The sequence below is a fragment of the Bubalus bubalis genome, chromosome 1 (genome assembly GCF_019923935.1).
Source record: "Bubalus bubalis isolate 160015118507 breed Murrah chromosome 1, NDDB_SH_1, whole genome shotgun sequence".
NCBI classification, from domain to species: Eukaryota; Metazoa; Chordata; class Mammalia; order Artiodactyla; family Bovidae; genus Bubalus; species Bubalus bubalis.
The window spans coordinates 116,630,578-116,641,947 of record NC_059157.1 but is presented as its reverse complement, the minus strand read 5'-3'; the positions used below and the strand labels follow the sequence as shown (position 1 = coordinate 116,641,947).

The following is an 11,370-nucleotide window of genomic DNA, read 5'->3' as shown; positions in this document are numbered from 1 at the left end:
TTAACATGGCAAATTAGAAATATTTATTCCCATTAAAAAATACCAGAATGTTTTAGGAAATTAACCAGTGATAGCATATATAAAGTATATCATATCCCATTATGCTATACAAAACATACCCTAGTTTATTGGCTTCTGTTTTGGAAGATGCTTGCCCTTTTATTTCTTAATTAGCTTAGGCATTTGCTTTATTTTCTAATTTTTCCAAAGAAAAACAATAAACCAACACCTTTTGTTCTTAAAAAAAATCATCTGAAGACTCAAAAACTTTTATAACTATACAACTTAGTAAAATATACTTTTTAATATTAGTATTTAACTCCATCAATCCTTTGCCAATTCATATATTCAAAAGCAGTATTATAAAAAGAGAATGGAAAAGCTTCAAGGAATAATCAATTTTGATATTCTTAGAAGTCCTACTTTAATGATTTTCTTTGAAACTGCACAAATTAATATTCTTATAAAACTAATATTTAAATAAAATCTGATTCATCCAAATTAGTCTTATTCATAACAATTTTCTCAATTTTTAGCAATAATTTGTCTCTAATAAAGTACTTATTTATAACCCAAATGAAGATTAAGTCACTTCTCATAAATAATATTAATTTAACAGAACTAAGTTTCCTGTATTGGCCCCTGATGCTTGAGGATTATTAGAGGTCTACACAATAGAGCACTGAATTTTGAAATTAGTTGAGAATGATCCAGAATTTCCTCTAGTAAACATAGTATTAGCCATAAATGAAGACAAAAGGCAAAAGTAATGACATAATTCTAGAAGAACACTTCTAGTCACAAATAGTTCGGTCTTATTTAGGTTTATGGAAAGTATTTAACTGCATAAAATTCATAGGGAAAAATGGCCATATTTGAAAACAGCCACAAGGATCAAAGTAGAACACAGGATGGAAATGAGCAGAGTCACAGAACACACTAAGGAGGTATGTATGGTCAGCCCCACTGGAACTTGTAGAGTCAAATTCTTGTATACCTTGGGAGAGAGACAGAGAAGTTAGATACATTCAAGATCAACCTCCTAAGATGAAACCACTACTTCTTTTATTTTTAACTTAACTTTCTCTTTTTCCTTTTAAATACTTTTTGCATTGCTATACTACATGTAACACTACCTGAACGATTCTTTTAGATTCAACATTTCAGTTAATGTAACAGAATCAGACTCATTAAGTTCCCTGTGCTATGCAAGAGGCCCTCATTAGTTATCTGTTTTATACATAGTAGTGTATATATGTCGATCCCAATCTCCCAATTCATTCCACCCTCTCTAATACCCACTCCTGGTATCCATACACCCATTCTCTACATCTGTGTCTCTACTTCTGACCAAGTCAGTGTTAATGAGCTACTAATACTTACTCAGTTTAATAATTGAAAATAAGTTGGGAGGTTAAAACTCTAAAAACGGCCTGCATCCGCCTAGATTTAGATTTATAATAACAATATTACTGTCTAGAAACTTAATCACAGTTGAAATGATACAACTCTACAGTTTTACTTTCCTTTGTTCACTTGTCCTATGTAATATAATGAAGTTAACGAATTCATTTTGTTACTTAAAAATTAATAAAAAGTTCTAAATACATTGAAGTTTTACTGATTAAATAAAATCAGATGGACACACCACTATTTTTTTTTTTTTTTTGCCATTTCACACTTTTAAAAAGCACATCAACTACACTTAGCCCTGGATCAATGAGGCATGGGACTAACTCTCAGTCTCCATGCCTGAAAATTAAATGATTCTATGACTACTGCCAACAGTAACAAAGAAACAACATTAAAAACAAATACAAAATAGCTTCCTATGGTAGAATATAAAATTATCATCCCTTAATTGTGGCAGAAACACTATAGAAGGAGTTTTACATGAGGACGCATGACCTAAAACAACATAAAATATTAACTTTGTTGTTGTTGTTGTTTAGTCGCTCAGTTGTGTCCAACACTTTGCGACCCCACAGACTGTACCCCACCAGGCTCCTCTGTCCATGGGATTCTCCAGGCAAGAATACTGGAGTGGCTTGCCATCTCTTTCTCCAAAATATTAACTTACTGATTTATATTTCATATTGTTCCATTGGCAGATATCCTTACTGTTCAAAGTACAAGGAGCTGTCACCTCTGACTGAGCCCAGCATTTCAAGACTGGAAACTCTGAGAAAAAGTGGTAGAAAATCATATCAGAAAACCTGTATCTGGACTAGAAGCCAAGTCAGTCTTTCATGTTGGGATATGATTATTCAAACATTTTAATACACAATGTACATGATTTGGACTCAGCTATCATGTGCTGTTTTATTTTAACAGACTGTTCTAAATGGATGCCTAGAAAATTATAAAATTACAAAGACTGTAAAGAAGTTGAGCATGACTTCTTAACAAATCCCACTACACCAGGGGCCATTTTTTTTAACTTAAACTTTTCTTGAAGTATAACATAACTCAGAAAAATGAACAGATCATAAACCTACAACCAGATAAATTTCCATAGATAAAACACAGCCATGGAAAGAACTCTCAGACCAAAAAAATGAACAATTCCAGAACCCCAAATGCTCTCTTGGGAGGGGGCACTTTTCCAAACTTTATTTAGGGTAGGTAAAAGGTAACCATTAAAAGAAACAGTAAACTAGGTTGGATGAACAAAGTTAACACAGTTGAGTACTTTTTAACTTTTCTCATCATGAAACAGATGATGACAGCAAATATGTGATTAAAAACTTCTTGTCAGTCTTTAGTAACAGTGCTACTGAATTCCGTAAACATTTTAATCAGCCCAAATTTGGAGATACAAAGAACCAAAATCTGAAAGGGACTTCCTAAAGTTTTGATTCTAGGAAGACTGAAAATGATGAGAGCAGTTTTTTACTTTGCTGAAATCCACACATAAAAGGAGAACAATTCTACACAAAACCAATAACTCGTAGACAACTTTTACAACAAACCTAGGTGATAAAGTATCCCTAAAATACATGCAAGTGGACACAAAGCACGAACAGCTACAATATCAGTATGCAATCCTGCAATATCAGTATGAAGAAACAGAAATCAGCAGAGGCATCAGTGGCTGAAAAAAGACACACACCATGCATTAAATGCCCACTCATAAAAGAGCACTGCTGCTGCTGCTGCTAAATCGCTTCAGTTGTGTCTGACTCTGTGCGACCCCACAGACGGCAGCCCAACAGGCTCCCCCGTCCCTGGGATTCTCCAGGAAAGAACATTGGAGTGGGTTGCCATTTCCTTCTCCAATGCATGAAAGTGAAAAGTGAAAATGAAGTCGCTCAGTCGTGTCCGACTCTTAGCGACCCCATGGACTGCAGCCTACCAGGCTCCTCCATCCATGGGATTTTCCAGGCAAGAGTACTGGAGTGGGGTGCCATTGACTTCAATAAAAGAGCACAGCACCACCTATAGTCTTACCAAAAGAATCAAACCTGAATCTGATCACACCTCTCAAGCTAGCTACCAATTTCCAAGCAATGAAGAAATCAGATGAATTAATGAGTATAGTCATCCAAACCACAACAATGACAGGGTCTCAAATGACCCTGGTTCTTCAACAGATAAAATTTTCTTTAAAGAATGAAATAGAGGGGAAATCTGTAATTAATAGACTTAACGGAAATAACATTTTCTTAATGGGCAGAATTAAGCCATCATGTCTAAGAATGCCCACTTGAGTAATAAAAGTATAAAAGAAACATAAGGAAGTGATTAAAAGTCAGGAGAGTGGGTTACTCTTACAGGAAAGGCGATTGGGACAGGACCTGTGGGGCTGCTGCTATGCTGACTGGCAAAGTTGTTTCTTGACCTGGGTGGTAGTTACATGGCTAGTTCCCCTCTAATAATTCACTAAACTATATATTTGTGAAGTTTTTCCTTATCAGTGCTTTATTTTACAATCAAAAAGTTTAACAGAAAGAAAAAAGAAACATGACTTTGTTATCACTGTTCTTGACTTACCACCATAGCTTCACTCTTATTTTCAACTCTCCAAAAAGATTTGTAACCCTTACCTTGGTCACAATACATCAATAAATCAGGGTTATGGACCACAATAAAAGTTTCTCCATCTTTAATATGTGGCCGATGATAGCGATAGTGCACAGGCAAAAAAGCTTGGAAACAATCAATGCACTGTGAATCTTGTCTAGCATAAATGAGAACTTCAGATTCCTTGGACAAATAGTTGGGAGCCTCTATATTAAAATTTTCCGAAACCATCACTGCCTGTCAAAAAGAATACAAATATTAGTCCAGAAGAAATGAATGAGAAAGATGTAAAAAACAAAACCAGAAGACTGCTATATAGATGAACAAAAATGTCAAACACACCACCCCTTATAAACAATTTTCATTCCTTGTCCATCCTCAGTTTTAAGTAGAAAACACAAGATGTGATCTGTGTTTAATAGAAGCTTACTAAAAGTAAACTGAAGAAATTATACTCTGAAGTGTGAAATTTCCTCATAATAAGAATTTCTATGTAATTTCCTTATCAACCTTTGCTTTGGTAACAAAACAGGTACCAAGAAAAGAAACTTCAGGAATAAATACAGCATTATTCAATAAGCTTGAAAACTATGATAAAAAGTTAACCCAGTATTGGGTTAAAATGATAGGTATCACTCTGGTAGTTTCCTGTTCTTCAAAGAAGCAAGTAAGATGGTAGTGAGTAAGATAGAGCATTGCGGGCAGGAAGTCAAAGCAAAGGTCAGCACTCTTTTTTGGATACAAAGAGTTAATGGAAAAAATGGTAACGATTCTTTTAAAAACTAACATGGTAAAAAAACATTTTAAAATAAGTGTTTTATGCCAAAAGTAAAAATGCACACGTGGCAGAAATTAGTCTTACATTATAAATGTATCCATATATACATATTTATTTATAAAACCACACATACACACACACACACATACACATGCATATGAACATTATATACATGTGTGCATGTGTATGCATACACACATGCAAGTTTTCTTCAGATTCACTTACACAAAGAGAAAAAACCAGCATTAATTTCTACCCACCAGAGCTAGCATCCTAATTCTTTTATTTGACAGTGACACCAAGTGCTGTATTTTCACATGTTGTTTCTTCCCTGTTCATCACAGGAGTAACAGAACTAACTAGCAAAGGTCAAAGATTTCTAATCTTATGACTCATAAGGAACTTGAGAAGTGATCAATTTAAACCACTGTTCCAATGAGAGTATTTTTTAAATATCCAGCCACTGTTTTAATGCTTTCAATGATTGGAAGGAAGTTCATTATTTTAAGTCATCTCATTTAATGTACTGTTAAATTTATTCCCTTTTTATTAGTAGAAACTTGATTCTCTGACCCAAAACAAATCACCAATTGTCCATGCTTACAATATTTGCAAAAAATATGTTATTTGTTTTACTAAGGGTCCCTCAAAACTTAGAAGGCAACCACCCTCCTCCATATGTTTTCTCCTTCCCAAAGAAATATGTACAGTTTTCTTGGTTTCTCAAGACATGGTTTTCCAAACCATTCATCATATCAGTTGCCTTTTGAAATACTCAGAGAATATAGCAGCAATACTATCTTCTTTAGCAAAAATTACATTATTTTTTTCCAGTTTCTAGGTTTAAAAATTGCATTAACTTTTTAGCAGCCTTCATTTCAGTGGGGTGTGTGTGTGTGTGTGTGTGTGTGTGTGTATATATATATATATGTTATTTTTTTTAACTAATAGACTTCATTTTTTAGAGCAATTTTAGGTATAGAAAAATTGAGCAGAAAACAGCATTCCCACATACTCCCCATCCCTCCCAAACACACTCACAGTTTTCTCTATTATTAAAATCAGTTTGGTACATTTGTTACAATTCATTAAGTCAATACTGATACATTATTGTTAACTACAGTCTATAGTTTAAGTTAGGGTTCACTCTTTGTGTTGTATAGCCTATGGATTTTGACAAATATAAAATGACATGTATCATACTGAATAGTTTCAATGACCCAGTGCTCTGCCTATTCATCCTTGTATTTTTCATTTGAACTTTTTGCAGAAAACTTTTAAGTTAACTCCCATCCAATTTTTTCAAGTAATTGACTTTTCACTAATTAAATCCAGGGACTTATATTTATCTCTATTAAATTTTATCTTTCTGGCTATTGTCTATTTTTTTCTAGGCTGTTGAGATTTAACTGAAATCCCAATCTGTCAACCATTTATGTAACATTTATGAACTTGATAACTATATCTTCTGTATTTTTATCTAAGTATAAAAATGTTGACCAAGAAGATTACAACAGCAAATCCCTAAGAAATTTCACTAGAGACCTTCTGCTACAAGTTTATCAATGTACTCTCTTTGCATACAACTAGATATAAATCAAAATAACACATATTTTCTATCTTGTCAACAAAGATGTATAGAATGACCCAATAATAATAAAGGTAACTTTCTTTGAGTACCAATTAAGCTCAGTGGTTTATATATATTCGCTTCTTTAATTTTCACAAGATCCCTATCAGGTAGGAACTCTTAGTCCTGTTATATAAACGTGTAAACAAAGTATCAGGGTGGATAAACAATATAGTGGCTAGTAAGAAGAGGAGACAAGATTCAAAGCCAGGTCAAAGAGATTCCCCTATTTAGTTAGGTTAAATAAGATAGGCAATATTTATATAGTTGAAAATTAAGTATAATAAGTAGAACTAACACAAAGTATATTCCTGATAGTGCTATTTAGAATTTATGATGGCATTATGATCTTCAGCTTCTCTAATTAATGAGTTTTTGTTTACTGTTTATTTTCCATAGACATAAAAATATGGAAACTTCCCAAAAACTGAGAATATTTTTAACATGAATTTAAACTGCTGCTGCTGCTGCTGCTAAGTCGCTTCAGTCGTGTCTGACTCTGTGCAACCCCACAGACGGCAGCCCACCAGGCTCCTCCGTTCCTGGGATTCTCCAGGCAAGAATACCAGAGTGGGTCGCCATTTCCTTCTCCAATGCATGAAAGTGAAAAGTGAAAGTGAAGTCACTCAGTCATGCCCGACTCTTAGCGACCCCATGGACTGGAGCCTACCAGGCTCCTCCGTCCATGGGATTTTCCAGGCAAGAGTACTGGAGTGGGGTGCCATTGCCTTCTCTGGAATTTAAACTAGAATTTAAACTAGAATATAATGAAAATGAGGCAAACTGGTCTAAATGGCATTTTGGCCTTCAGAGAGGGCTCTATTAGTCAAAGGGTTATTTGGTGATGGTTCAAGAACTTTTATTCTGGGTATCTGAATCTCAAAAATCAGCCTTAGGGACTTCCCTGGTGGTCCAGTGGCTAAGACTCTGTGCTCTAAATGCAGGGGGCCAGGTTCGATCCCTGGTCAAGGAACTGGATCCCACATGCCGCAGCTAGGAGTTCTCATGCTGCAACTAAGACCCACTGGCTAACAGCCATGGACCTACACTTTTTCATGACAACACTAAACTACACATATCAAAAACCACCTTAGCAAAGTTAAATGAACTAAGCAATAAAATTTTTGTACCATAACTGTAACACTCAACAGATCTTTCTCCCCTAGACTAGAGCTCTATCTGGAGAAGGCAATGGCACCCCACTCCAGTACTCTTGCCTGGAAAATCCCACGGACAAAGGAGCCTGGTAGGCTGGGGTCGCTGGGAGTCGGACACGACTGAGCGACTTCACTTTCACTTTTCACTTTCATGCATTGGAGAAGGAAATGGCAACCCACTCCAGTGTTCTTGCCTGGAGAATCCCAGGGACGGGGGAGCCTGGTGGGCTGCCGTCTATGGGGTCGCACAGAGTTGTACATGACTAAAGCGACTTAGCAGCAGCAGCAGCAGAGCCCTATCAAAAAAATTCAAAACAACAACAACAAAAATCTAAAACATTTCCCAATTAAGACAGCAATCGGTATCTTTGAATAACTTATACAATCTAAAATTGTAAAACTATAAAAATGAAATGTATAACAATAAATACTTTTCTGACACTGGGATGTTAATTTTTGTTAATTACTTATTTATGTATTTTTATTTTTGGTCACACTGTCTTCATTGCTGTGTGCTAGTTTTCTCTTGTTGCAGAGAGCGGTGGCTACTCTTTGTTGCAGTAAGTGGGTTTATCCTTGTGGAGGCTTCTTGTTGCGGCTTGGGGGCTCTAAAGCTCGAGCTTCAGTAGCTGTGATGCACGGGGTTAGCTGCTCTGAGGCATGTGGGATCTTCCTGGACTAGGGATTGAATCCGTGTCCTCTGCATTGGCAGGTAGATTCTTAACCACAGTACCATCAGGGAAGCCCCGGGATGTTAATTCTAACAGTACCTATTTTTTTCTAATCAGTCTGGCTAAAGAGTTTATCAATTTTATCCATCTTAAACTACAAGTTTTTGGTTTCACCGGCTTTCCCTACTGTGTGTGTCTGTTTTCTAGTTCATGAATTTCTGCTGTGACCTTCATTATTTCCATCCTTCTACTGTGGTTTCACGTGCTCATCACAGATTAAGGAGGCTTAGCTGAAAACGTTAATTGAGATCTTTCAAAATAAATAGGCATCTTAAGTGCTACAAATTTCCCTCTAAACACAGCTTTTGCAGTATCCCATTAGTTCTGGTATGTTATGTTTTCATTTTCATTCAGTTCAAAATACTTTATTTCCCTTCTGCTTTCTTCTTTTGACCCATGGATTACTTAGAAGTGTGTTAGTTTCCAAATATTTGAAGACTTTCTAAAGATCTTTCTATTCTTTATTTCTAATTTAGTTCATTTGCAGTCAAGAATATTCTTTGTAAGACTTGAATTCTAAATTTATTGAGACTTGTTTTATAGCCTAGAATGATCTATCTTGATAAATACTGCATGTATACTTATAAAGAACATGTATTCCACTGTTGTTGGGTGGAATGGTCCATAAATACCAATTAGATCAGGGAGTTGGTTCATAGTTCTGTTCAAATCTTTCATATCCTTACCAACTTTCTGTCTACTTATCACATCAATTATTGAGAGAAGGGTACTGAAATCTCCAACTATAAGTGTGGATTCATCTATTCCACCTTACAGTTCTACCAATTTTTCTTTGCATTTTGAATCTCTTATTAGTGACATAAATGTTTGAATTATTATTTCCTGCTGATTAATTGATCCCTTCATCAAAATGGTGATAGTCTTTAGCACTTGTGACAATCTTTGCTCTTGAATCCCTTTGCCTAATATTAATATAACCACATCAGCTTTCCTTTGATCAGTGTGAGCATGTCTTATCTTTTGTTTTAAAAGTTAAAGTTCATTTCTTATATGCAATATACAGTTAGGTCTTTATTTCTTATCCAATCTGAAAATCTCAGCCTTTTAATAAGATATTTAGACATTTACATTTAATATGATTATTAATATCATTAGGTTTAATTCATCTTGTTCTCTGTATCTTTATTTTTTGTTCCCTTTATCTTCTTTCTCTGTCTTCTCTCCAATAGACTGAATTTTTTTATAGTTCCATTTAATCTGCTGTGCTGGCATATTAACTACGACTGTTATTTTTGCAGTTACTTCAGAGTTTATAGTAAACATCTTTACTGTATCAGTCTACTTTCAAGTGACATTAAACTACCTTACATTTAGTGTAACAACCTTACTAAAGTGTATTTCATTTTTCACCTTCAACCTTGTGATAGTGCAATCATACATTTTATTCTTAGACATGGTATGGATGCTACACTACATTGTTGTTATTTTTTGTCAATTATCTTGGAAAAATTCACATAATATGGAAAAAAAACTTATTTTTACTCATGTAGTTATCATTTCAAGTGTTCTTCTTTCCTCGGTGTAGATACAGATTTCATCTGGTATCATTTTCCTTCTGCCTGAAGGATCTCTTCTAACATTTCTGGTATTGGAGGTCTGATGGTGATGAATTCTTTCAACCTTTATGTCTGAAAAAGTCTTTATTTCACCTTCACCTTGAAAGGCATATTCACTGTATAAAGAAACAGATTTTTTTTTCTTTCTATATTTTAAAGATGCTGCTGCTCCATTTTCTTGTTTGCATTATTTTCGACAAGAAATCTGCTGTTATTCTTACCTTTGGACCTCTGTATTTTATGTGTTTGGCTTTTTTTTCATCTTGATGCTTTTAAGATTTTCTCATTATCATTGTTTTAAACAATTTTATTATCTTGTACCTTGATATAGTTTCTTTCATATTTCTTGCACTGAGCTTCATGGATATGTGGGTTTGTAGTTTCCATCAAATCTGAAATTTTCTCAGCCATTATTTCTTCAAATATTTTTTTCCATCTCCATCTCTTTCATCTCTCCTTGGGGATTTCCGTTATACCTCTCCTGCTCAGTTTTATTGAGATAGGACATACAACATTGTGTAGGCTTAAGGTTTATAACATGAAGATCTGATATATGTATATTTTGAAAAATAATTACCATAATAACATTAGTTAAAATGTCCATCACCTCACACAGTTACCTTTCAGTGTGTGTGCATGGTGAGAACATTTAAGATATACTCTCTCAGCAACACAGTTTGTTAACTACAGTCACCATGCTATACATTAGATTTTCAGAACTTAACTCATCTTATAACTAGGAGTTTGTACTTTCTGACTACCTTCACCCATTTCTCCTGCATTCTCACCCCTGGCAATGACCAATCTACTCTCTGTTTCTGAGTTCAGTTTTTCTTATATTCCCCATCTAAGTGAGATCACACAGCATTTGTCTTTCTTTGACTTATTTCACCTAGCATAACACTTTCAAAGTTCATGTGTTTTGTTGCAAATGGCAGAATTTCTTCTTCTTTTTTTTTAATGTTTGCATAACATTCCATTGTGTGTGTCTCTGTGTATGGGTATACATATACATGTGTATATACACATATATACACAAATGCACACAAATATATACACATTTATACACATCTCAGTTTCAGAAATATATATCTCACATTTTCTTTGTCCATTCACCTATTGATGGATGCTTAGGTTGCTTCCATATCCTGGCTATTGTAAATAATGCTGTAATGAACGTTGAGGATGCAGGTATCTCTTAGAAATAACCCAATTAGACTTATGGTAGGTCACATGAAGTTGTTCCACAACTCATTAATGTTCTACTCACTTTTTACATTTCTTTTTTTATCTGTTTTATATTTTTGGTAGTTTCTATTGCTATGATTTCAAGTTCATTAATCTTTTCTTCTGCATTAATCTGCCATTAATTCTATCCAGAATACTTTCCATCTCATACTTTGTAGTCTTAATTTTTAAAAGGTCAACTGTCCTTTCAAGTATCTTCCATTTTTCTATTTACCTTTCTGAACAT

At 34.6% G+C, this 11,370-nt stretch overlaps 1 protein-coding gene across 1 annotated transcript in view; it reads right to left on the bottom strand.

Moving 5' to 3' along the window:
* PIGX (phosphatidylinositol glycan anchor biosynthesis class X) overlaps positions 1-11,370 on the bottom strand; it is a 24,511-nt gene continuing 13,141 nt past the window's right edge. Inside the window, exons 5-7 of the mRNA XM_025267260.2 lie at positions 4,047-4,260; positions 2,081-2,181; positions 1-997 (exon numbers count right to left, since the gene is read on the bottom strand). Of these exons, the coding sequence (XP_025123045.1) occupies positions 854-997; positions 2,081-2,181; positions 4,047-4,260 (459 nt within the window). The 3' untranslated portion in view covers positions 1-853. The remainder of the gene's footprint in view (positions 998-2,080; positions 2,182-4,046; positions 4,261-11,370) is intronic.